Source organism: Apodemus sylvaticus, chromosome 17, assembly GCF_947179515.1.
Source record: "Apodemus sylvaticus chromosome 17, mApoSyl1.1, whole genome shotgun sequence".
NCBI lineage: Eukaryota > Metazoa > Chordata > Mammalia > Rodentia > Muridae > Apodemus > Apodemus sylvaticus.
The window spans coordinates 6,573,324-6,600,614 of NC_067488.1; the positions used below are offsets into that span (position 1 = coordinate 6,573,324).

General features: G+C 45.9%; 1 protein-coding gene and 1 long non-coding RNA gene across 8 annotated transcripts in view; one reads left to right on the forward strand and one right to left on the reverse strand.

Annotated features, from left to right (window-relative positions):
• Positions 1 to 17,240, forward strand: part of Atp6v1c1 (ATPase H+ transporting V1 subunit C1) — a 36,196-nt gene extending 18,956 nt beyond the window's left edge. Inside the window, exons 7-13 of the mRNA XM_052160568.1 lie at positions 649 to 747; positions 2,418 to 2,486; positions 7,938 to 8,030; positions 8,141 to 8,234; positions 13,154 to 13,251; positions 14,830 to 14,956; positions 16,416 to 17,240. Coding sequence (XP_052016528.1) covers positions 649 to 747; positions 2,418 to 2,486; positions 7,938 to 8,030; positions 8,141 to 8,234; positions 13,154 to 13,251; positions 14,830 to 14,956; positions 16,416 to 16,511 — 676 coding nt within the window. The 3' untranslated portion in view covers positions 16,512 to 17,240. The remainder of the gene's footprint in view (positions 1 to 648; positions 748 to 2,417; positions 2,487 to 7,937; positions 8,031 to 8,140; positions 8,235 to 13,153; positions 13,252 to 14,829; positions 14,957 to 16,415) is intronic.
• On the reverse strand, positions 5,128 to 5,678 carry LOC127667514 (uncharacterized). 7 transcript variants are annotated; one of them, XR_007973891.1, is made up of 4 exons: positions 5,585 to 5,678; positions 5,399 to 5,460; positions 5,275 to 5,367; positions 5,128 to 5,212 (listed from the first exon to the last, which is right to left on the reverse strand). It is a non-coding gene; the product is annotated as an uncharacterized LOC127667514 (long non-coding RNA). The 7 variants fall into 7 exon arrangements; XR_007973888.1 differs by having other exon boundaries at positions 5,151 to 5,243; positions 5,275 to 5,336; XR_007973887.1 differs by having other exon boundaries at positions 5,151 to 5,243.
• Positions 17,241 to 27,291: the final 10,051 nt, after the last annotated feature.

Here is a 27,291-nt window from a genome sequence, read left to right on the forward strand (position 1 = left end):
AGAAGACCAAATGAAGACTGATTTGAAAGTTAATTATTGTGTAAATTAACCAAAATTGCCTGATATCACATAATATCTGGGGAAAGAGAGAAAAAAGCAGAGGTTGTCTTTAGATGACATAATTTCATAATTACAATGAAGTAGACTCCGGTATCTGGTGACTTGTACTGTCCCAGCCAGGATATATAATTAAGAGAAGAACTGAGCTATAGTAATTAAAGTAAGCACAGAGTTGGACATTGGTAGGAAATTTTGACAGGAATTGGCACTTCTTCGGTTGTGGGGGTAGGATACATCTGGCTAACTATTGACTTCTTAAGTACATTGTTTTTTTTAAAAAAAAAAATCTAACATTTTTGTTTTCTGTGTATTGCTGTATGCATGTGGACCACGTGCATGCCTAGGGCCCTTGGTGGTCAGGGCGCTGTCGGGCCCTGCAGCTGAGCCACTGTGTGCGGGCTGGGCCTGGAACCAGGGTTGTTTACCACTGAGCAGCTCTCCAGCCCCTAACTGTTGACTCCTTACGAGCAAAGATGTTTCCTAAGACTGGGTCCCTCTGAGGTGCATCATGAGGAGATTAGCCTGCCCTTCTGTGTCACAGAAGTACATGGACATGCACCCACCACGGGTCTTCTTCTTCTTCTTCAGGGGAAGTTTGCTGACTCGGAGCTTGGCGGAGATCGTGAAGAAAGATGACTTTGTTCTTGATTCGGAGTATCTTGTCACATTACTGGTGGTAGTTCCCAAGTATGTCTGTCACAAGAGTCCATAGTAGCACGCACCCTTAATGCCAGCACAGGGGAGGCAGAGGCAGGTGGATGTCTGTGAGTTCAAGGCTAGGCTAATCTACAAAGTGAGTTCCAGGTCAGCTAGGACTGCACAGAGAAACCCATTCTCTAAAGAGAAGAACAACAGAATCCCAAAAAGTGAAGAATGTGCTTTTTTTTCTATAAAGGGCTGGGCAGTCTCTGCTGCTCTTTCATACAGTGCTGGACTGTCATTCTGGCTTTGCTGCTCTTAAGACTGCTCTGCTCTGCCATGCCAATTGGTTGTTAGAGCTGAAGCAGCCACAGCATCTGTGAACAGGTTAAATTAAAAAAATTCTGTTTACTAACACAAATGCATACAAGTTTGGTGACCTTTGGCTTTAATAACCCTTTGAGATCTTCCTTTGACTTCTGTATGAATACTTGCTCATATGTAGTTTTGGAGAGTCTGGAAAGAATAGAACTGAATGGCTTGCACAGTGTGGGACACACCTTTAATCCCGGCACTGGACAGGCAGAGCAGGCAGATCTCTGTGAGCTGAGGCTAGCCTTGGCTGCACAAGGGATTCCGGGCCAGCCACATACACAGCAAGACCCTGTCGCAAAACAAGGCTCAGCTCCTACACTGCTGAGACGACTCTGGGGAGTCTGAGCCGAGACAGGCCGCGCTGCCTCTTCAGACTATCACCGCGTGAGGCCTGCCTCCTTTTCCTGTGTTTTATATGGTTAGGGAATTGGGAGTGAAAGAGAAACACTGGCTTCTGGAGGAGGGCAGAGAGGACTGAGGGGTTCAGGTTCCCTAATGTTACCTGACTGGAGCCTTTCTCCTCTCTGAGAGCGCAGGCTTTTGGGTTTTCCCGTTTTTTAGGGCTGCCCTTGAGTGGCACTGTGGTCTGGCTAGCTTGGGGCCTGTCTTGCTCCCGCCCTCACTTCCCGGGCTTGGCGGTCACAGGCATGCGTCCGTCGCTGTTCCAGGGTGCAGAGCTTTGCTTCATGCTTTCCTGCACAGTTGTCCCTGGAACATTGGCGCAGGATACTTACTTAAAATTCCTGTTTCTATTTGCCCATACTTTTCTTACTTAGCTTTATTTAAAAATTGTGTTGAGAAATTTTCAGCTTTCTGTACCTGAAAATGTAAACAAGACCGCCTGTAAATTACATAATAAATTACCTATGTCTACCAACCATCACTGTAAATTACATAGTTGTCTCTCCACACCCCAAAGCCAGTGACCTTTCCAGAAAGCTGTTGGACAGTGTTCTGAGGCAGCATCCTTTATTGTTACTGTGTCCTAGCTGCTTCCTGGGGTAGCGACTTTCTGTAAATAGGGTTTTAGTCAACCTTTTGTAATGGCCACCAAATGGTAGTAATTTCCCATGGCCTCTTGTGTGTTTTAAATGAGGTATAAATTAATGTTTTTCAGCCAGGCTGTGCCTCTGTCGGAATAGTCCCTGGCTGTGAGGGAGGCAGTCCAGACTTCTTGCTTCATTTGTGTTTGTGAGTTGCTCTCAGTAGGAGACTGATGTTTTGCTACACGTGATATGCTTTATGGAGCCACAGTTCCTATGGGTCCCCTGTTTTCTCTTCCTGCACGTGGCAGAGGTGGGACGTGACTTCCCTTCCTGATGACTGTTGTGCCTTTGCTGCAGGTTGAACCACAATGACTGGATCAAGCAGTATGAAACGCTCGCAGAAATGGTCGTACCGAGGTCGAGCAAGTAAGTAGCCATCTTGTAACAGTGCTTTGTTTCCTAGAAGTCTTATAGCTTGTGGAATTCAGAAATCTCTTTGTAGTTTGTGTTTTCTTTGCAGTAAGTCTGTAATTTTAGAGCCGTCATTTTTACTTCATAAGCTGTGAACTCTAGTTATCATTTCAGATCTAGAAGGGACTGGCACGGCTGGTTTGACCCCTCATTTTTATGGATGGAGATGTGAGGACAGTGAGATGAGGTTGTTTGCCAAGGGCCACACTTACCGGGAAGATGACGGCAGGGCCAGGGCCAGGGCCAGCCATGGGCTTCTGCTCCGTCTTGCTACCTCCTCGAAGCTTCCATCTGCTGTTGCTGTGTCTCCTCTCAGAACTGTCTTCATTTACCTAGCAAAGGAGTCACACCAGGCACTCCTGTGGTGCTGTGTGAAGAGGCCAGTGCTGCATAGTCTAAAAACAACACAGTGCTTGCCTTCTCAGTAAGCATTTGAGTTCTGAGTTTAACGAGTCTGTGTGTGTCTGTTACAGCAGTGCCGTGAGGCAGTTTAGCCAGCTAACTTCTTCATAGGATAGGAGGCCGTGTTTAAGTGATCTAAAGCACATGGTTTTCAGTGCCCAGTGGAGCAAGGCAGGGCTGACAATGGTTTTGTAGCTTGTGACCTATATCATCACTCTGTGGCCAGTTATTGTTGCATGAGATGCCTTGTTAAAGATGGTTATCATAGACCGTGAAGAAGTGAACTTAGATCAGGCCAGAAGTACTTTCTTTTCCAGTTCATCACGTCATACAGGAGTTAGTTTAGAATATTGGAAAGTCATGGGACCCTGTTGATGGTTCTTCCAACTTGCCGTGTGACCTGGGTATGTCTTTGAACATCTGGCTCCCACTGTCTTATCTCAAATGTCAGGGAAGTTAGTAAGTTAGTTTAAGATTTGATAGAATATATAAAACATAGGTACCATTGACATTTGATGAGGGTTAGGCTCTTGAGCCCATTGTGATTTGCTCCCTGTATTTGAAGTAATACCCTTTTTGGAAGCCAACTCTTCACATGGTAAAGTGAAGACAGTGGTTATATCTTGACATGCAGTCTCATCTGGTCTGTCGATCCTGACCAGTGGTACCTCCTCTACAGCATTTGAGCTCAGAGATGAACACAGTATTCAGGAAGCAGGTGCCCCGGAGGAGGGTGAGGCTCAGTGACAGTGTCCTATACAGAAGTCAGGCTTCAGGGTCGAGTGGGGTACTGGATAGGTCAGGTAATAAGCTCTGATTTTGAAAGGATTTATACCGTTTCAGAGAGTTAGATCATTTGTTGATCACTTTAATAATTTAAAGGAAGGATAGTAAAATCCAGGCAGTGCTTGTCCTAATGGGATCCCCAGTCCCACCTCAGTGTAAAGTGCATTTGGCATCAATGTCCATGGAGAACATAGAGCTGGCCGGGTGGCAATGGGAAGAGCACAGAGTCCACACAAGCCGGCTGGGCCTTCAGGCCCCGCACCCACTAGCCAGGAAAGAGCTCTCTGGCTTGATGAGGATGTTTGTTTGGCCTGTCGCTAACATGTTTCCTTTTTGTGTGAGTGGTGTTGGGGGTCAGACGCAGAACTTGGCACATGCTAGGCAAGTAGTCTGCTCCGAGCCTCATCTCAGTTATCTAACATTTGAATTACCTCGAGGTAGTCGCTGTTTCAAGCCTTTACTCACATTACGTCAATTAGATATGGTAGTAGGGTTGGAGAGATGGGCTAAGTGGTCAAGAACATCGGCTGCTCTGCCTGAGGGCCTGTGCTCGGTTCCCAGCACCCTCATGGCAGCTCATTACTGCCTGAAACTCCAGCTTTAGAGGCTCTGATACCATCACACATTCACGTAGGCAAAACACCAATGCATGTAAAGTAAAAATCAATCAATCAGTAAATAAATAAATACAAACACTATGGATAGTAGTGGGGTTAGAGTTGGCTTAGCAGTTAAGAGCATTGACTATTCCTGCAGAGGATCCCGGTTTGGTTCCAGCACTTATATGGTAGCTCACAATCATCTGTAACTTAAGTTACTGCAGTCTGACTCTCTTCTCACCTCCAATGGTACCACACACACACACACACACACACACACACACACACACACACACACATATGTGCAGGCAAACACCAGTACTCAAAATAAAAATAAATATTAAAAAAATAGATAATATTACTTGATCATCTGCTTGCCTGCCCTCCCTCCCTTCCTCTGTTCTTCCTTCCTTCCCTCCCTCCCTTAGGCTGGCCTGGCCTGTACTCTTTTTTTTTTTTTTTTTTTTTTTCTTTTTTGGTTTTTCGAGACAGGGTTTCTCTGTATAGCCCTGGCTGTCCTGGAACTCACTCTGTAGACCACGCTGGCCTCGAACTCAGAAATCTGCCTGCCTCTGCCTCCCAAGTGCTGGGATTACAGGCGTGTGCCACCACCGCCCCGGCACTGGCCTGTACTCTTAATTTTCCTGTCTCTATCTCTCAAGGGCTGTATGTCCCACCAGGCCAAGCTTGACATATATGTAGTCAGGTCTGGCTTAGAACTCATTATCCTTTCTACTCTGCCTCCCAGGCGCTGAGTACTATCATCTTACCTAGGCTGTGCATAAGTACATGCCATCTTACCTAGACTGTGCATAAGTGCATACCATCTTACCTAGACTGTGAATAAGTGCATACCATCTTACCTAGGCTGTGCATAAGTGCATACCATCTTACCTAGACTGTGAATAAGTGCATACCATCTTACCTAGACTGTGCATAAGTGCATACCATCTTACCTAGGCTGTGCATAAGTGCATACCATCTTACCTAGGCTGTGCATAAGTGCATACCATCTTACCTAGACTGTGAATAAGTGCATACCATCTTACCTAGACTGTGCATAAGTGCATACCATCTTACCTAGGCTGTGCATAAGTGCATACCATCTTACCTAGGCTGTGCATAAGTGCATACCATCTTACCTAGACTGTGCATAAGTGCATACCATCTTACCTAGACTGTGCATAAGTGCATACCATCTTACCTGGGCTGTGCATAAGTGCATACCATCTTACCTGGGCTGTGCATAAGTGCATACCATCTTACCTAGGCTGTGCATAAGTGCATACCATCTTACCTAGGCTGTGCATAAGTGCATACCATCTTACCTAGGCTGTGCATAAGTGCATACCATCTTACCTAGATTTGGGGTTCCCTTTGAGAAAGGTTTTTTCTCTGTAGTGTAGGCCAGCTTAGAATTCACTCTGTAGCCCAGGCTGGCCTTGAACTCCTAGTGATCTTCTTGTCTCAGCATCCCAAGTGTTGGGATTATGGGTGTGATCCATCACATCCAGGTTTATTTGTTTTCTACTAGTATTCTTAATTTTGAAAGATTATTTTGTGAGTTGTGTGTATGTGTCTGTGTGTACATATGTGTACATGTGTATTTACCATGTGCATGCCTGGTGCCCAGGGATGTCAGAGGAGGTATTGGCTCTCCTGAAACTGTAGTTATGAGTCTGGGAACCCCCCCCCATCTGCTCTTCCTGCTGAGCCGTCTCTCCAGCCCCCCTTTAACCTTTTAGTGGCTCTCGCCCACCTGCGTTTGAAGGCACTAGGAGCAGGAATGAGGTGAGCATGTCAGGGGCCGCTTAGACAAGGCCTGTGAGTGCTCTCAGTGGAGAGCAGTGAGCTCCTTTGCATTTCACTGATGGGGGGGCTTGAGGTGGCTCCCTGTCCTGTGCTGTGGAGGTGGTTTCAGTGGCTGCTGACTGAGCAGCATGTAGTTCTTAAAGCTGCCTTTAGGTGAGCTCTGTAGTGAGCACCTGGATTTCCTGGACGAATGAGTTATTGACTAGGAAAAATGAAACTTTTAAAATACTTTGTCTAATTTTATTTATTCTTTTTTCTTATTTAAAGATTTATTTATTTATTGTTATATGTAAGTACACTGTAGCTGTCTTCAGACACACCAGAAGAGGGCATCTGATTTCATTACGGATGGTTGTGAGCCACCATGTGGTTGCTGGGATTTGAACTCAGGACCTTCGGAAGAGCAGTTAGTGTTCTTACCCGCTGAGCCATCTCTCCAGCTCCTAATTTTATTTTTTTAAAGAAAGCATTTAAATTCCTCAAGTATCCTGTCAGTTTTGTCAGTCTTACTTCTGGTTTTAGAATTTCTCTTTTTGTTTTTTTTTTTTTGTTTTTTGATTTGTTTTTTTCGAGACAGGGTTTCTCTGTATAGCCCTGGCTGTCCTGGAACTCACTCTGTAGACCAGGCTGGCCTTGAACTCAGAAATCCGCCTGCCTCTGCCTCCCAGAGTGCTGGGATTGCAGGCGTGCGCACCAGTGCCCTGCTCTGGTTTTAGAATTACCACGTTATAAATAAATACTGTGGGCTGGAAAGATGGCTCAGTGGTTAGGAGAGGACCTGGGTTCTGTTCTGGCACCCACCTTGAGTGGCTCACGACTGTCTAACCTGTTCCACAGAAATGAACAGCCTTCTCAGGCACGGGCATGTGTACATGCAGCCCCTCCCCCAAACAAAAGCAATTAACAAAACAAAACAAAACTCTAAACATAAAAAGGAAAACCACAAAAGCCAATGACACAAGGCACCTTTAGAAGGGCGGGCCTTTAGAAGGGCGGGTGCTTGTTACCTCGAGTGTGGAGATGCTTTGTGGTAGTGCACCTGTGTGAGCCAGCTTATGCATGGCAGTGGGGATTTTGTGTGTGTATCACTTAAACTTCAGAAGGTGTTTTTCTTTTGCAAAACCACAAATTAAAAATTAGAAAATGCCCAGTGGAAGAGTTCCACACCCAGTCATGTCCCCACATGGGCTCTCTGTTGGAAACGTTGTGTCTGGCTCTGCAGGCCTGTACATGAGGCTCTCTTCATGAAGACTCAGGTTCCCTGTGTGAGCCATGCAGCTCACCCTTTCCAATGGCGGCCTGCGCTCCTCAAGGCATTGCAGGCTTTTGTGGCTGAAGTTGTGTACTTGCTGACACCGTAGAGCCTACACACATGTGTGCTCATGCAGAGCTGGCGAGTTCTGATTGGGGCTGTGGTGGGTGGGAAGACAGGATGAACACCTGGGGCAGGCAGGAGTAGATAGCAGTCCAGAGTGGTTGAGGCAGACCAGGTGGGCTGGCTGGATTGGACTGGACAGAGGAAGAATAGTCTGGGAGACCAGAAGAGACAATTTGAGCAATCAGACTGATGGTAGAGGCTGGACAGCGTGCTCCAGAGTGTGGCTTCCCCTAGTACATCATTGCGTTAGCTACTAAGTGTGTGCTGTAGAGGGTGTGAAGGCATCCGACCCAGAGACTGTCAGGAATGTTCATTGTCTTTCCGTTGGAGGTGGTGCCGAGGAAGTGAGGGTTTCTTCCCCTCCTCCTGTTTCTGAATTCTGAATTCTACAGTAAGTATAGAGCTTAAAATGACTTTTTCCCCCTTTAGTGTTCTTTCAGAGGACCAAGACAGTTATCTTTGTAACGTCACCTTGTTTAGAAAAGCAGTTGATGATTTCAGACACAAAGCCAGAGAAAACAAGTAAGTCTGTCTGTCTCTCTTGTATATACAGAGATGTATCTATATATAATTTAAATGTGTTGGCTTGGCTATATATGGTGTAGACAAATGTTTTTTCCCTCCACATTTAGGTTCATAGTTCGTGACTTCCAGTATAATGAGGAGGAGATGAAAGCAGATAAAGAAGAAATGAACAGGCTGTCTACTGACAAGAAGAAGCAGTTTGTATGTGTTCTTCCTTAGTGTTGTCAGTGCAGCAGACAGGGAAACAGTACTGCCTTCTTTGACTAGGATTTGAGTTACTTTACTAGCCCACTACTTTTTTGAGACATTGTTTCATCCCATGGTTCAGGTGGAGCACACTGTGTGGCCCAGGATTGTCTGGAGCTTGGGGATTCTCCTGCCTCTGCTTTAGAGTGTAGCGATTATAGGCATCCAGCAAGTGCCAGAACCCTCTGTCGGCACTCCCACAGCACTGGGGTTTCAAGCCCATGTCCACGCCTGCCCCAGAGCCCTCTGTCGGCACTCCCACAGCACTGGGGTTTCAAGCCCGTGTCCACACCTGCCCCACTCCTTACATGGCTCAGCCGTCTGACCTCAGGCCCCACCCCTGAACCTCGGCCTCCTCTGTAGTCTCTTTGTTGGATTATTTAAGAGCTTATTTTGCTTTTGAGTCTTGGAAAATGGAAAAATACATTCTGGGGATACTGAAAGGAGGAAAAATATGAAAATGCAGTTTATAATTTGGTGTTAGAAAAATGTAAATGTTGGAGCTGAGGATGTAGTTCAGTAGAGTGCATATGTAGCTGCACAAAGCCACAGTGCCACGGTGACAAAACTGGTTGTCGTGGCACACCCTGTAATCCCAGCATGGGGACAAGAGGCAGGAGGCTCAGAAGTTCTCGGTTACATGAGAACTTGTCTCAAAAGTAATTTTCACACACACACACACACACACACACACACACACACACATATATACTTCTATATGTATGTACTGATTCCCAGCAGCTCAAGGTTGAGTATGAGAAGGAGGCGCCTACCTGAAAGCTCTAGAACAGAAAGAAGCGAATACATCCAAGGAGTAGAAGGCAGAAAATCATCAAACTCAGGGCTGAAGTCAGCCAAGTTGAAACAAAGAGAACTATACAAGAACCAACAAAACCAGGATGAGAAAATCAACAAGGTAGATAAACCTTTAGCCAGACTAACCAGAGGGCACAGAGACAGCATCCAAATTAACAAAATCAGAAATGAAAAGGGAGAAATAACAACAGAGACTGAGGAAATTCAAAAAATTATCAGATCCTACTACAAAAGCCTATACTCAACACAACTGGGAAATCTGGACGATATAGACAATTTCCTAGACAGATAGAAACTACTAAAGTTTAATCAGGATCAGATAGACCATCTAAATGGTCCCATAACCCCTAAAGAAATAGAAGTGGTCAGTCTCCCAACCAAAAAAACAAAACAAAACACAGGACCAGATGGTTTTTGTGCAGAATTCTATCAGACCTTCAAAGGAGACCTAATACCAATACTCTTCAAACTGTTTCACAAAATAGAAACAGAAGGAACATTACCCAACTCATTCTATGAAGCCACAATTTTACTGATACCAAAACTACATAAAGATCCAACAAAAAAGAACTTTGGACCAATTTCCCTTATGAATATCAATGCAAAAATACTCAATAAAATTCTTGCCAACCGAATCTAAGAACACATCAAGATAATCATTTACCATGATCAAATAGGCTTCATCCCAGGGATGCAGGGATGGTTCAATATATGGAAATCCATCAATGCAATCCACTACATAAACTCAAAGGAAAAGAAAACCCACATGGTCATTTCATTAGATGCTGAAAAAGCATTTGACAAAATTCAGCATCCTTTCATGTTAAAGGTCTTGGAAAGAACAGGAATTCAAGGACCATACCTAAACATAATAAATGCAATATACAGCAAACCAGTAATCAAACTAAATGGAGAGAAACCTGAAGCAATCCCACTAAATTCAGGGACTAGACAAGGCTGCCCTCTCTTTCCATATTTATTCAATATAGTACTTGAAGTTCTAGCTAGAGCAATTAGACAACATAAAGAGGTCAAAGGGATACAAATTGAAAAGAAGTCAAAGTATCACTAATTGCAGATGATATGATAGTATACTTAAGCAACCCAAAAAACTCCACCAGAGAACTTCTACAGCTGATAAACAACTTCAGCAAAGTGACTGGATATAAATTCAACTCAAGCAAATCAGTAGCCTTCCTATATTCAAAGGATAAACAGGCTGAGAAAGAAATTAGGGAAATGACACCTTTCACAATAGCCACAAACAATATAAAGTATCTTGGGGTGACTCTAACCAAACAAGTGAAAGATCTGCATGAGAAGAACTTCATGTCTCTGAAGAAAGAAATCCAAGAAGACCTCAGAAGATGGAAAAATCTTCCGTGCTCGTGGATTGGCAGGATTAATACAGTAAAATTGGCTATCTTGCCAAAAGCAATCTACAGATTCAATGCAATCCCCATCAAAATCCCCACTTGATTCTTCATAGAGTTAAAAAGAGCAATTCTCAAATTCATTTGGAATAACAAAAAACCCAGAATAGCTAAAACTATCTTCAACAGTAAAAGAACAACTGGGGGAATCAGTATCCCGGACCGCAAGCAGTACTACAGAGCAATAGTGTTAAAAACTGTGTGGTATTGGTACAGTGACAGGCAGGTAGATCAATGGAATAGAATTGAAGACCCAGAAATGAACCCACACACCTATGGTCTCTTGATCTTTGACAAAGGAGCTACAACCATCCAGTGTGGGGGAAAATAGCCTTTTCAACAAATGGTGCTGGTTCAACTGGAGGTCAGCATGCAGAAGAATGCAAATCGATCCATTCTTATCTTGTACTAAGCTCAAGTCCAAGTGGATCAAGGACCTCCACATAAAACCAGACACACTGAAACTAATAGAAAAGAAACTGGGAAAGACCCTTGAGGACATGGGCACAGGGGAAAAGTTCCTGAACAGAACACCAATAGCTTATGCTCTAAGATCAAGAATTGACAAATGGGACCTCATAAAATTACTAAGTTTCTGTAAGGCAAAGGACATTGTCAAAAGGACAAAATGGCAACCAACACATTGGGAAAAGATCTTTACCAACACTACATCCGACAGAGGGCTTATATTATAGCCAAGATATACAAAGAACTCAAGAAGGTAGACTTCAGAGAGCCAAATAACCCCATTAAATAATGGGGTACAGAGCTAAACAAAGAATTTTCACCTGAGGAATATCTTATGGTAGAGAAGCACCTAAAGAAATGTTCAGCATCCTCAGTCATCGGGGAAATGCAAGTCAAAATGACCCTGAGATTTTACCTCACACCAGTCAGAATGGCTAAGATCAAAAACTCAGGAGAAAACAGCTGCTGGCGAGGATGTGGAGAACTCCTCCACTGTTGGTTGGGGTTGCAAGCTGGTACAACCACTCTGGAAATCAGTCTGGTGGTTCCTCAGAAAACTGGGAATGATACTTCTGGAGGACCCTGCTATATCACTCCTGGGCATACACCCAGAGGATTCCCCAGCATGTAATAAGGATACATGCTCCACTATGTTCATAGCAGCCTTATTTATAATAAATAGCCAGAAGCTGGAAAGAACCCAGATGTCCCTCAACGGAGGAATGGATACAGAAAATGTGGTATATATATACACAATGGAGTACTATTCAGCCATTAAAAACAATGAATTCATGAAATTCTTAAGACATATGGAACTGGAGAACATCATCCTAAGTGAGGTAACCCAGTCTCAAAAGAGCACTCATGGTATGCACTCACTGATAAGCTGATATTAGCCTAGAAGCTTGGAATACCCAAGACACAATCCACATATCAAACGATGCCCATGAAGAAGGAAGGAGTGGCCCCTGGTTCCTGGAAAGGCTCAGTGCAGCAGTGTAGGGAATACTAGAACAGGGAAGTGGGAAGGGGTGGATGGGGGGAAAGGGGAAAGGAAGATAGAGGGCTTATGGGACTTTCGGGAAAGAGGTGGGGGGGGGGATCCAGGAAAGGGGAAATCATTTGAAATGTAAATAAAGAATACATTGAATTTAAAAAAAGATGTGTTACAGAGGAAAATAAAAAGAAGGAGGTGCCTATAGGAGCTCATCACCTTCCAGCCCAGTCTTCCCTGACACCAGGGAGCAGTAGACCCTGCACAGCTGCAAGGCCACTCCACCCCACCGGCCTGCTCTGCTTCCTAGCAGGCAGATGTCAAATGCTGGGTGCCATGCCAGCTCAGAGAGCCAGTGTTTTGATCAGAGCTTATTGTATTCTCTTTGCGTGAGTTGTTTGGTACGTCCAAATGATCCTCAGTTAGGTGCTGAGTCAATGATGTCTTTTTAGGTAGCCAGGAAGAGGTATTGATTGGCGTATTTGACAAAGTTTTTAAGTTGTACTAAACACTTAAGTTCAACAAGAACTTGCATTGTCATAGAATCAGGAAATTATAAATCATGAGCAGGTTTCAGAGTCTGGATGGGGATGGCTGTGCTCTCGAGAAGCTGTGGTCAGCTTCTCTGTGGGTGTGTTGGCATTTTCTTTTAAAGACAGGGTTCACTAACTGTGTAAACAGAAATCTGCCTGCCTTTACCTCTAACTGCTGGGATTAAAAAGTGTGGACTACCATCCCCAACATGGCTAATATCTTAAAATTCCTTTTGCAATTAACTACAAATCATGTCGCACATACTGATATGTTTAGTGAACCAAGAACCACAAAACTAATGGTGGCTCCATTAGCGCAAAAGAAAATGTGCTGGTGTGTAGCGTGTTGTAGAGTGCGCTCAAGTGTCTGTGCTACAGCCTTCAAACCCGCTTTGAACTGCTCCTGAAGGCGTGTGCCTTTCACTGCTGCTGAACCTAGGCACTCTGGACTCTGCAGAGCCTGCTGAGTCGTGGCTTACCCTTTCATTTAAGAGCATGGTAAGATAATTGGTATCCAGTATAGTATTTGAATTTTCATAATGTGGCTAATCACTTCAAAAAATATTTGCCTTGTGTAATTGCCATTTGCAAACCAAATTTGTGGTGATTTTGTGTTTCACTTTTTTAAAGGGACCACTTGTGCGGTGGCTTAAAGTGAACTTCAGTGAGGCGTTTATTGCGTGGATTCATATAAAAGCATTACGGGTTTTTGTGGAGTCTGTTTTAAGGTAAGAAAGTGAACGGAGAAGGTTGGAGTTGCAGAGTTCAGTGTGCCCCTTTCATGACCTAATCCAGCCTTAGAACAGCCAGAGCCAGTTAGGAGGGAGTGGGTCTCAGGGTCACCCGGCTTGTCAAGTGCATATTTATCTCCTTCTTTAACACCAGGTTCAGGAAAATAGACCCACACTGTTCTGCCTCTCACAGTTAGTCATGAACTGTTTAAGGAGAGTCAGTCTGAGCAGTTAGCGATTTCATTGTGGGGCACACAGTGTATTGTGTACGTATGTCTAGTTGGTGTATCAGTTCTCACCATGGCCACTTGTTTTGTTTGGTGTAGTCTCTCCAGGCTGACCTGGAGCGCAGTTTTATCATAGGCTAGCTACCATTTGCTCTTCTGCCTCAGCCTCCTGAATGCTAGCACAGCAGGCGTGCGCTGCCATGTGTGCTCCACATGGCCTTTTGGAGCTGACCAGTATGTGGGACATCCCCTGGAGGTGTAGGCTTGGGCACTCCAGCTCCCCTGAATCCAGGACTGCACAGTGATGAAGGGCTCCAGGCAGAGCAATGTTGAGTGGGCGTCAGTATAATTTGGCAAGCACCGCCATCTTTAAAAATTTATTATTGTGTATGAGTATTTTGCCTGTGTGATGTCTGTACCAAAGTGCTCATGACGTGCAGAAAAGCCGTCATATCCTCTGGAACTGGAGGTACAGACGGTTGGGAGCTGCCGTGTGGGGGTGGGGACTGAACCCAGGTCCTCTGGAAGAGCAGCCTGTGCTGCTAACCACTGAGCCATCTCTCCCGCTTCATGGAGCCACCATTAGTTTTGTGGTTCTTGGTTCACTAAATATATCAGTATGTGGGACATGATTTGTAGTTAATTGCAAAAGGAATTTTAGGATATTAGCCATGTTGGGGATGGTAGTCCACACTTTTTAATCCCAGCAGTTAGAGGTAAAGGCAGGCAGATTTCTGTTTACACAGTTAGTGAACCCTATCTTTAAAAGAAAATGCTAATGTTTGTTTAAAATGAAGATTTTTTTCAGATATTTTGCATGTACTTTGATGTACAGTATCATTTGTCTCGTGGCCCTCTAACATGCTGTAATCGTTTAGAGATTGTCTGCAGACACGCTTCTCAGTTTTGTTTCTCACAGTGCGTCGTCCAGTATGCATGGAAAGTCTCAGCTTTCCGTTACAGGCAGGTCTTCCAGCCAGATGTCACTGTCTTTCCGTACTGGCCGTATCCGTAGATGACTGTGAAATTGAGTATTAACCAATTCCATGATTGGCATGTCTGGGTTTTCCTCCTCTGCAGCCCAGACTGGCCTTGTACTTCTACAGCCCCTTGCCTTAGCCCCCCAGTGCTGGGGTCGCAGGCCTGTGTAGCTGGGGTTACTAAAAGGGTGCTCCTGGGTTCCTAGGTCTGTGCTTACGTGCTTCTGTGGCTGGTGGCACACTGGGGAAGGGACTCTTTAACATGAAACATGTGGCGTCCATGAAGAGAGAAGCGGGAGGCTGTTTGCTCTAAAAAGAAAATGTGCTTCATGTGCTGGTGCTGTACGCTGTTTCTGTTGCTTTTTAAGGTATGGCTTGCCGGTGAACTTCCAAGCAATGCTCCTTCAGCCTAATAAGAAGTCAGTGAAGAAGCTAAGAGAAGTGCTACATGAGCTGTACAAGCATCTAGACAGCAGTGCAGCTGCCATCATTGACGTAAGTGCACCCTAGCCTGGGGCAGCAGTGCAGCCTCCGTCAGTGATGTGAGTGCATCCTAGCGTAGGGCAGTAGGACTTGGGAGATGGAGAAAAGACTGCATGAGGATTCTCGGACAGGACAGCAGATGTGCACAGGACACCAGGCCATGTGTGTCCCCTGAGCATCTCCCTTTCGTAGGTAAACTTTCTATGGCTATCCACTAGCTGCAGCTGGCATGGTATTTCTGGAAGCTCACCATTGTTTTGTTCCGTATCAGATGTTTATAGTTGTAAGAAGTTCAGAAACAACCAGTGTTCTAATTGTTCTTAAAAACTGTAGATTGCAGAGAGGAAGAAAATATGTAATTATTTTGTTTGGTACAAGAAATAGTAGATTAGCAATTTATGTTTTTATTTATTTTGGAAGGGTGTGCATTGTAGGTGGTATGCCCATGTGTGTGCACATGTGTTCATGTGTGTATGTGCGAGCACACGAGTGTGCGAGTGCCTGCCTGCCTGTTTGACTGTGTAGCTTTTCCTTCCACCTTGTGGGGCCAAGAGTTCAAGCTCTGGCCTTCAGGAGGCTTAGCAGCAAGCGCCTCCACCCACTGAGCCGTTCTGATCTCTGGCTCCGATGAACATTTTGAGGGGAATTGTCATTTCTCTCAAACTGTTATTTATGTTAGTTTATGGGTGTTTTGCCTACATGTATGCCTGCAGCGGTCAGTGCCGAACACTTGAGTGCCTAACACTTGGCCCAGGAAGTGGGAGGCTGATTCCCTAGAGCTAGAGCTGCAGACGGTTGTGAGCAGCCATGTGGGTGCTGGGAACTGGAGCACAGTCCTTGGGAGGAAGAGGCGGTGCTGCCCGTGCTGAGGAGTCACTGCCACAGCCTCTGAACAACAGCAGACAGTGCGGTCTGTGGGCGTCGGTTCAGGTTCACCGTGTTAGTGGGCTTTGATTTTACAGTTTAAATTTCACAGATCCTGCTGGTTTTCTCTGTAGTTTAAAATCTCATGTATCAGAAAAATGAAAAATTAGTTTCCTTGATAAGAGAAAATGTAGGAAATGACTTGCTATCTTAAGATCTTGGAGAAAATAAGAATCCTAAGTCTTTGGTACAAACTTTGCTCCCAGTAAATTCTTACAAGGTGCAAATAGACCTGGAATCTTTCAAACCACACTTGGTTTATTTAGATACTACGTTTTATAAGCCTTGTGTTCTAAACTGAAGATTTAAAACATAACCTCTTGCAGTTCTACACAATAAACTGGGAAAGTCGTGGTTCAGTCAAACAGGCTGCGGGGCAGAGCCTGGTCTGGCCTTCCTGCTCACTGTGTTTCTCAGTGACTCGGCAGGCTGAGACTCTTCCAGGACTTACAGCAAGTGAATACTTAGATTAAGTTAATTTAAATGCATGACTAGGTGTCCATAAAAGGTCGAGTAAGGAGCTAACTGGTTTGTGGTTTTTCCGTAGGCTCCCATGGATATTCCTGGCTTAAACCTGAGTCAGCAGGAGTACTACCCCTATGTGTATTACAAGATTGATTGCAACTTGCTGGAATTCAAGTAAAAATGAGCTGCTCCCAGTCAGTCCTCCCTTGTGTTGGTGTGTGCTCAGAGTCAACTCTCGTAACTCTCGCGCCCTCTGCTTGCCCCTCACCCTTCCCAGGTGGATTCTCCGTGGTCCATATCTCAACATTTGCTTTTTAAAGAAATATATATATATATTGTTTCTTTTTATTGATCAGGTCTGTAAATGTGTACTGAAAAAAATCAGAGTTTATTTATAAATAGAATAGTTTATTTAAAGAGGTCTTCTCCTCCTTGAAATCATGGTATGCATAATTCTGTGTGTTACTGTTGTGCACAGCCTGTTTTCAGGGAATGGTGTAAGCATACCGTTTCATTCGTTGTATTAGCAGACATAACTGTTGAGTAGTTACTAAGTTGTGATGTAGTACTTTGTGACAACGTTTAGGTGTGTGCTTTTGGAATGTTCCAACACTACCTTGTCAGCACTGTTGACACCCACAGGACAGAATAAAAGAACCTGTGCACGGTGTGCTGTGTGTGTGACTTGGGAGGCTCCAGGGAGCCGCAGCCTGGCGGAGCTCACTGCCCCTGAGCTGTGGGCATTTGTGTCTGACTTGCATAGGATTCAGTTGTGCCAAATTTGGGTCGGAACACAAATCAGAAGGTTATTTTTCCAACACATGGTGATATTTATATTTGGACACTGGATGTTTAGCTCTCTTAAATAAGAAGTGGGGCCAGTTTTAAATAAAGTGTAGCAAAACTATGCAGTGCTAGTCATTTATTTTGTCTAAGTCTTTACGTTGTTTTCTGATGTTAGTACTCATAAAGGCCTCGCCTGTTCTTTGCCTTTCTGACACAGTCTGAAGTAGGCATCACTGGCCTTCCGCATCCCGGAAGTGAACAACTTGACGTAAAATTTAAAAGGAGCTCAGAGTGGAGTTGAGGTAACACTGTGCTCCTTGTATGCACACAGCTTTGTGAGTGGAGAACTAGTCTGCACTGCCTTACCCTTAAATTAGCCTTCAACAGCTTTGCTGTTTGGGATTTTGCATTTTGTTTCATAAGTAATTATCTACTTCAAACATACAAATGTCTTCAAAGTAGAACATGTGAGAGATGCCCCTGTCTTGCTAATTTCTACCCTCAGGAAGAAGGCCTTTCCCATGCCCAACATCTACCTATTCCCCAACTTCTCTCCCACCTCTCCTCCCTCCTCAGCGTAGAGCCCGCTTGAAGAACTCGGGATTATACTGCACACTGAGACCCACATTGCTGAGGCTCTCCACCCTCCTGACCATGCTGGTCTACCAGGTGGCCGTCACAGGAGACAGTGGCGGGTGTCCGGGCGCTGCAGTTTTCTCCCAGCACATCCTTGCACAGGTCTCTGCACTTGAGATGTACTCAGTGAGAGACTCTACAAGTGTATATATTATACATTTTGACACGTGCTGCCAAATTACTAGTCAGAATTCTAAATTCCAGATATGTTAGAAATACAGGCTGTGGTTGTTGTTGGCATAGAGCCTCATTACGTAGCTCTGGTTGGCCTGGAACTCACCGTGAAGATCAGGCTAGCCTTGAACAGAGCTGCCTGCCTCTGCCTCAAGTGCTGGGTTATTAAAGGCAAGGCAGCCACACACGGCAGGGTGCAGGACTATTTTCTGTTGTCTGTACACAGGAGGAAGCTGACATCTTCCACTTCAGTGTCAGAAATTCCTGTAGGTTTTTTCTTTCTTTTGCAAGTGTTCTTTGAATCTTAGGATCTGAGGGATGTGGGTAGTCTCTGCCGTAAGGAAATGTGTTTAGACAGTAGCCTTTAAGGTTGTGTTTGGGCTAGAATCCTGGAATGTGCGGGTAAGGACCATATCCCATGTGAGTTATTAGTGTGTGTCTGAAGCTCTGGTACTTTACTATCCCTTCCACTGCGTCCAATGCTGTGAAGGAGGAGGCGTGGTTCTGAGTCCCAGGCCTATCGCCATGGAGATGATCAACGGTTGTGGTGAGTGACTGGGACCCCGTGTGCACAGATAGTGCAGATGCTGCCTGGCGAGAACTTAGCACGTGTCCTTACTGCTGGGAGCTGCTTCACGGTGACTAATACAGGAACTTAGAGCTTTGGGGTACACGTTGTTGGGGAGTCTAAAGCCTGGAAGTGCTGACAAGTTTATGTCGGGAATACAGTCTTAAAGCAGCTTCAGGGTCAGAGAGTTCAGATAATGTTGCTGGCAGCCACCGTGTGGGAGAGGACTGGTCCTGTTCCTTGCCGCCTTCCCCAGGAGTCTCCCGAGTCTCCTGTATGAAGCCCAGGTAATTGTAAGAGGTCTTGAACATTTAGAGACTATTCGTACTTGTGGCCTTAGCCGTTGTCTGTGGTGATAGGATGATCAGTCCTGTTTCACAGTGTAGGGGCTCAGGCTCAAAGGAGTTAAAAGCCACAAATACTCATGTGTGTGCATGTATGTGTGGTGCCGGGCATAGAACCCAGGGCTGCCGTGTGCTAGGCAACCATCATTCCACCACTGGACTACATCTCCAGCCCTGACAACTTGGGCTCACAAACTTGGAGTCAGAGACATGTTTGAATTTATCATTCCGACTGCTGGGATCTTCCCATCATACATCTGTGCTCCACGATGGAAATGAGCTTGGAGAGTGGAGACCCAGGTACTGACCTGTTTTGGTGTTTGGCAGGAGCCCAGAGCGCTCTCAGATGGTGAGTTGTGCCGTAGTCACCTGCGGTATACTGCCCAGGAGTTTGTTTGCCTCTGCACTTCTGCTGAAGTTACTTTTAGTTGAGCCCTCTGCAGAACCTGTCCTGAATGGGTTTCAGAACCAGCACACATCAGGTAGTATCTCCAGAGCGACCCTCGGTGCGTGTCCACTCAGCAGGGTAAACTTCTCTGCGCTCATTTCTGAATCATACTCCCAGGTACTAGAAATGAAACAGGAATTAATGCTGACAGTTTTTTTCTCTGTTGGCTTCCTTTCCATCTCAAGAAAATGTCAAGGCTAAAAACCATATGCATAGACACTACAGACTGCATACAGTGAAAACTGTTGCTGCCTTTAGACAAATAGATGGTTATTGTTGTACTAGGATTAGTAAAAGTCACTTCTCAGTTTCTTGGGTAAAATCAAATGTAGTAAGTCAGTGAAAGATAGTTTGTTTGAAAAGTCTTTAACAGTATTGTGCTCTAGAGAACACATGGAAAACATCACAATTTAGAGACCAACACTCAGTTAAAAAGTGCTTACTGCCAGGTGTGATGGTGCGTGCTTAATCCTGCCACTGGCTGGGGAAGCAGATAGATCTCTGTGACCAGACCAGCCTGGTTTAGTGAGTTCCAGAATAGCCAGGGCTATGTAGAGAGAAGACCTCGTCTCAAAAACAAAAAGAAAACATTAGTAATTTTTTAAAAATTATGTCAGTGTAAGCTTAGTCATAGTCTGCCTTTTTTTTTTTTATAGTATTAGGTTTTTAAGATCATCTGAGTGGAGACTGGAGAGCGGGCTCAGCAGTCCGTGCCCTTGCAAAGGACCCAGGTTTGGTTCCTGGCACTCACAGCTCCCAGGAACCTGTAACTGCAGCTCCAGGTGAGCCAGGGTTCTCTGGCTGTGGACACTGCATACTGCAAACGTGTGGTACTCACACAGGTAAGCACTCACACATGAAAACAAGTCTTTTAAAAGGGAATATAATTCTGGTTTCTTAGTAGGAACATATCCCATTGGAAACATGTAATGGCCCAGAAGATCTGCCTTCATGGTGTGCTTGGACACAAGCTCCGTCATCTGAGAGAGATGGGTTACAGTGAAGCCTTCTGCTGCTGACTGATTGGCTCTACAGAAGGGACAAGGTTCAGCATGGAGACTTCGAAACTGGGAGTGGTAGCTCATACCTCTGCTCCCTAGGAGGCAGATGCAGGTAGATCTCTGTGAGCTCGAGGCCAGCTGGTCTCCAGAGTGATTTCTAGGACAGTCAAGGCTGTTGGACAGAGAAACCTTGTCTGGGGAAAGACAGAAATCAGGAAAATTAGGGTTTTTAAGCAGGAGGCAGTGACAAAGTGGAGATTTCCCGCCAGTTGTATGGGACTGAGATCGGCTGTCCTGGCACAGACACTGAGGTGATGCCGTGCTTGGGTCAGCCATAGGACGCAGGCTGCCTTTGAAGAGCTTCCTCCAAAGTGCGCTGGGAACGCTGACTCAAGGATAAAGGCTCTTGGGACCTCATTCAGACAGTGACAGTTAGGTTTTATAGATCATGGTCAGACCAGCTGTTCTGACCTGTCACCCCAGGAAGCCAGAGAGCCTCCTCAGGAATCATACACAAGGCTTTGTGTCAAACTGACTGTAAAACCTCCCCATAGCAGTCAAGGTCACCAGCTTGCTGTGATTAATCCATACACTGTATAAACAAGACTTGGAAACAATGAACAGCTTGTATCAGGAAGCCATAGAGGGTAAGAAAAAGTGCAGGAAGGGATCACTGCCAGGTGAAGAGATGGCTCCAGCTTTGCTTTGAACTTGGAGGTGGCCGTGAGGTCAAATACAGAGGCTATCACATCCAAAGACGGAGGGTTCATTTTGTTTTGCTGAGAACCAGATATGTAGTAGACCTCAGCAGGTCCACCTTTCTTTTAAGGAGGAGTTTTTTTTGCTCAAATAGTTCTTTAATACATATCACCATGTCTTATAGTTACCGATTTTATGTTTGGACTGACTCTCAGAGTGTAGGTCTGTACAGATTTTATGTTGATTCAAAGCATAGTCACTTTAGCTTCCTATAAAAATCATGACCATGCAGGTCCTATGTGTGGCCACCAGAGGGCACTGCTGTGCTGCTGAAAAGGAATCGCTTTCCTTGTCCTCCACCCAAGGGGTTGGTCCTGAAATTCCTGTGCTCTTAAAGCGGCAGCATTCTGATTGGGGGTATTTATTAAGTCATGTTAATAAAAAAGTTCCAGAAAACACTAAATAGTGTATGTGTGTTGGGCCCCAGGCTCTGGAGTTACAGACTGAGCAGAAGGAGGCGCACGGACACTCATCTTCCTCCCACCTTGCAGCTGGGCCGCACCACTGGCCTAATCACGTTCCTGCCACCATGCCTCCCCACCAGGGCGGGCTGTCCCTCCGTAAACCACAAGTTCATGTAAATGCTCCTTCACTTAAACTGTTGTCAAGTGTTTGGGCACCGAGGAGAAACGTAGCTAATATGGTGTCATCTGCCTGTCTGGAAAGTCAGCCTGTAGACCCATACTTTGCCAATTCCAGCCACACAGTAGGTCTGGCCGAAGATAGCATTGTTCAAAATGATTGTCTGTGATTATACAATAGTTAGTCTGGCTTTGTGCTGGTCATTTGAAGTGTAATGTGACAGAAACAGGCATTTGCCGGGCGGTGGTGGCGCATGCCTGTAATCCCAGCACTCTGGGAGGCAGAGGCTGGCGGATTTCTGAGTTCGAGGCCAGCCTGGTCTACAGAATGAGTTCCAGGACAGCCAGGGCTATACAGAGAAACCCTGTCTCGAAAAACCAAAAAAAAAAAAAAAAAAAAAAAAAAAAAAAAAGAAAGAAAGAAAGAAAGAAAGAAACAGGCATTTGACTGACTTTGACTGTCTGTGTGGCTCCACGGTCACGGTGGCATATCTGGTAGTGAGCCCCCTTTGCCCGTGCTGCCACATGGCTGTATCTGTGGCCCCTTTCCCTCTTCTCCATGTTCCTGTAATTAGAAGAGCTAGCCCTGCTTCTATTGCCCTGATGGCCAGATTTGATTTCCTAACAGTCTGAGAAAAGGGGAGGCAAGGGCGGCTCTGTGTGTGGCTGTTGCTGTGCCTTGGGTTGCTGCACACAGCACACAAAGGCACTGCACACATTGTGTGCCTCTGTGCAAGAAGAAGATAAACCGGTCGCAGGACTGAAGGACCAGACGCTGTTTCTGATGGGAAATATTGAATCAGCAGAATTGAAAACACAGCTGTGTGCTTCTGATGGGAGCATAATTTCCTGTCTGTCAATGTCTACTTAGCATTCATTCTGTGCAGAGCACTCACTACACCGGCTCTAGGGAGACATCAAAGAGATGCTTCGGAACTATATCATCAGCTTACACTGACAGGATTTGTAGCTCAGGTAATGGGAGGAGTTCAGGCCTCTTGCAAGAGGCACACATGCCTTCAGGAAGGGGTCAAGGTTTGTTAGTAGTGTGTAGGCAAGGCTCTTGTCCCTTCCTGGAGCCGAGGCACTGCCCTGCCCAGGAGCAGGCTGCGGTCGCCCACGCTGCACCTGGTATGTGGAACATTTGGATCTCCCCCTCCCCATCTCTGCTGTCTGCGCTTCTTCTCCAGTGTATTTGGCAGCCCCTTGGTGGCTACCAGATATACTGACAGATGGTCCCCATCTCTGCACACTTTTCATTAGTCCTCTGAGGCAGGGGATGGCCTCTCACTGTTCTGAATCACAAGCTCCCTGCCTACAAAGGCCTTATTCAATAGGATTTTCTTTTTTACACTTGGCTTCTCTGTGTTGACTGGAAGCAAAATCTTCTTCAATGTTTCTTTTTGATGGGAACCTTTCCCCCCTTATTTATTGTATATTATGCACATGGATGTTTTGCCTGCATGTATGTGTGTGCACACGTGCATTCAGTGCCCTCAGAAGGCAGAAGAAGGCACCAGATTCTCTTTGACTGGAATTAGAGACAGCCACGAGCTGCCATGTGGGTGCTAAGAATTGGGACCCAGGCCAATGGAAGAGCAGCCAATGTTCTTAACTGCTGAGAATCTCACACACCTAAGGAAACCACACAAAAACTTAGGAAGCTCAGAGCATGCACAGCATGTGGATGAGCCTTGGAAACGTGTTAAGAAGCCAGACATATAAAAAAAATCACATGATTCCATCATGTGAACTGTAAGCATATCCACAGACTCAAACTCGGTGCTAGGAAGGTACCAAAGAGGAAGGGGTTTGTGGTAGCAGTCATGGGTAGAGGGCTTTTAAGAAAACCATAAGAAATAGATGTGTTGGTAATGGTTGTACCACTTTGTGAACATACTAAAAACCAAGTGCCAAACCTTTTAATTCTTTTAATTTGTGTGTGTGTGTATGTGTGTGTGTGTGTGTGTGTTTGTTGTGAGTCCGAGAGCAGAGGAGGGTGTCAGATCTCCTGAAACTGGAGTTACAGTTGGTTGTGAGCTGTCGCGTAGGTTCTGGGAACTGAACTGAGGTCCTCTGGAAGAACAGCCAGTTCTCTTAACTGCTGAGCCATCCCTCCAGCCCCACACGACACAACTTTAAAAACATCAATTTTATTCTGTGCCACTCAATTTAAACAGCCTGCCCAGGGATATCTGGAATTCTCAGTAGTGATTTGCTTACTGTCTGCCTGCACAGTTCGAGGACATGTGCGCCTCGTCCCCATACTCGAGCGATGGATAAGGAGTCTTCAGCACTGAGTTCCCTCCCCATGTTCTGTGTGCATTCCTTCTGCATTTGCTGCGTACATTGTTACAGCCTCAGCGGCAGCCTCCTGTAAACCTTCCTCTGCTTCCAGGCCTGATGCCCCAGATGGCCCGTGGATGATCACAGTGTCCACAGCACCCTCCGAAGCCGCCTGGCTTGGGAGCTGTTGCTGGGCCTTGCCAGTTTGCCGATATCTTTGTTGCTTTAGTGCACGCCTTGCCCAGGTCACGGTGTCCTTAGAACGTTCATTCAACAGTTGGTTCCTGAGGCTGGAGTCCTCACTCAGCACTTGTTGGTTTTGTTCTTGAGAGGGTCTCACTGGGTAGGACTGGGACTCATGATATAGCCCAGGCTGGCCTGGAACTCAGAGATTTACCTGCTTCCCAAGTACTGTGATTTAAGGTGTGCACCACCACTGCCGCGCTTGAAGTTTCTTTTTCAAAAACTATATTTCATACGAAGTGTATTTCATACGAAGGGAGTGGTCCCTTCTCAGGATTCCAGGGAGAAGACTTTAAAAGTTGAAGGTTTTTCCCGAGTTGCTTTGTGTTGCTACGCCCTGGGCTCCTGGCTGAGGTCTTGCTCTCAAGGGACCGTTGTGACCTTTGTCCCCATGCAGACCACACTGTTGTCTCCAGTAGTCACCACTGCTGTGCCCACAGCTTCACATCCCCTCACACATCCTTCCTTTTCAGGTTGCATCTCTTCACATCTTTATAATTTGACGTTTCACCGTAACATTCATTAAACACTAAGCAGCAACCACGTAGCTTTTGTATTGTGCTGTCTTGATAATTCAGCCATAGTTGATTGCTAATTAGTCCTTTGCTTTTGAGTCCACCTCACTAAAATTTCAGGCCAGGAAGGAGGCAGCTAAGCTCTTCAGCAGCGGGTAACCTACATGGTCTCTGCTCTGCTGACCGGTCCTCCGAACGCTCTAAGAGGGCTTTGCTGTCTTCATTTCGTTTTGTTTTTGTTTTTGTTTTCTAAGACAGGGTTTCTCTTTGTAGCCCTGGTGTCCTGGAACTCACTCTGTAGACCAGGCTGGCCTCGAACTCACAAATCCGTCTGCCTCTGCCTCCCAAGTGCTGGGATTACACGCGTGCGCCACCACCACCCGGCGCTGACTTCATTTTTTAAAAAGGAAACCTCAAGGAAACCTCATCCTGGTAAACTCCCACCAGAGTCACCCTCTCAGCTGTTTACCACAGTCTCGGGCTCCTTGAGCCAACACCATTCCTCCTACAAGCCAGTTCCTAGGAACCACACAGGGCTCCCTCAACAGCAGTGGCAGACGCGGCTCTTGACGCCAGCTTTGCGGGTTAGTCGCTTTTGTGGTTGATGTAATAAAATATCTGAAAGAAGCAATTTAAAGGGGGAAGCGTCTTACTTTGGCTTACCATTTGACCGCGTACAGTCTGTCATGCTGGGGAAGGCACATCGGGCTCCTGCCTGTGGCTGTGCTGGGGACATGAAGCTACTTGTCCACAGTTCAGTGGAGCAGTGGAGCAGGAAGCCGAGTGCTCACCGGAAGGTGGGTGAAACTCTAACCCTCATCCCTCCCCGACCTCCTCCCACACACACACCAGTGACTTTTTTAAATAGGCCCCACCTCCTCGAGGTTTTCAAACCTTCCTAAATAGTGCCACCAGCTGGGGACCAAGTGTCCAAGCACAGTCCTTGGTGGGCAGCGCTATTTCCGGAGGTTCTACAAACCTCCAGAGCTTGACCCTGCTGGAGGACCTTGCTGGAGTGGCTGGGACTGCTTCCTCGGAGATTCCTTGTCCTTGCCCTCTTCCCGACTTTGCTCTGTGTGTTCTGTATGATGTGACCCGCCCTACTTGTCACTTGCTCCCACCACAACGATGCTCTGCCCCATTAGCACAGAATCGAGGAGACAAGGATGCAACTAAGCCAGAAGAAATGCTTTCCCGCCGCAGTTGTTTACATTGGCCATTTCGGACCCAGGAACCAAACTTGGTAAGCTGGGGGCACAGCCACGTTTTCAAGGACAGCCCTCGCATAACAATTCCTTCTTTTGGACTTGGCACCTTCAAGTAGGCTCTGGGTCCTGGCTCTCCAGTGGGTGAGCTTACTGAGTCTAGTCTGCACCAGGAAGTGGGCTAGCCTCTGCTGGAGACTTCTCATCCCCTTTCCCTTCTGTTTCTCTTTCTTCCCAGTGCAGGATTTCGTGTAGGACCTCACGCACAGTAGCACTGGGGACTTGTCACTTGTCGCAGAGGCACTTAATCCTTCCTGTTCTCCAAGTGACCATGAGGTTCCAGATATAATTTAGTAATTTGTAAGCTTTGTTTTCTATGTGTTTGGGTGGTTTGCCTTTGTGTATGTCTTGTACCAAATGCATGCCTGGTGCTCAAAGAGGCCAGAAGAGGGTGTTGGATCCTCTGGACCTGGAGTTACAGTTTTTAGCCTTCATCTGCAGGTGCTGGGAACCACACCCAGGTCTTCTGTAAGAACGGATGCTCTTAACCTCTGAACCAGCCATCCCTTCAGCCTTGAAATTTGTACGCCTTCATTCTCTTTCCATTGCTGTGATATAACAGCATGAACAAGGCAGCTTACAGAAGTAAGGGTTTCTTTTTAGCTAACAGGCCAGAGGGTTAGAGTCCATCAGGATTATGATGGAAAATGTGGCAGCCAGCACCAGGCATGGCAGCGGGAACCTCCGACAGCTTACGTCTCCAATGGCAGACAGGAAACAACCAATTTGGAATGGTGCAGGTCTTTTAGCTCTCAAAACTCCAGGAAGGCTATATTTACTAAGCCTGCCCAGACAGAGCAAATATACCAAGGCCTGAGAATATAGGGTCTTATTCAAACCATCCACTTTTTGGCTAATTTTCTGTCATCTTAAGTAATATCTCCAATATAGCCCTGTTGGTCTCCCAATAGCAGCCAAACTCCGACCATAGCAACTCTGTGTGCTTGTTTTTTGTTTTTTTGTTTTTTTTTTTTTTTTGCCAGGGGTGACACTGTCTTCCCTGTATTTTTCTAGTTGTTTTTGTTTCTCACTCCTCTTCCTTTAGTGGGAGGAGCTGCCGCCATTTTAAACTGTCCCAGCTTTCTGCTCAGAGACAAGCAGTGATTTCCGCTCACTCCAAACCCCTGTGCCCTCTTGTCCCTGTCCCTCCTACTGCGGAAGGCTTTAAAGGGTCTGCTTGGGCAGCGGTGCAGGATCCCTCCTCTTCTTCCAGGGGATGTGCAGAGTTTCAGGGGAGACGTGACCCTTGGAATATTGAATTGATTACCGGAGAAGTGTAAGCTTTCCTTCCGAGTCTGAGCCTGTGTAATTAGGGACCTATGTTGAAAGGAAATGTAAAATTTTCCATAGTC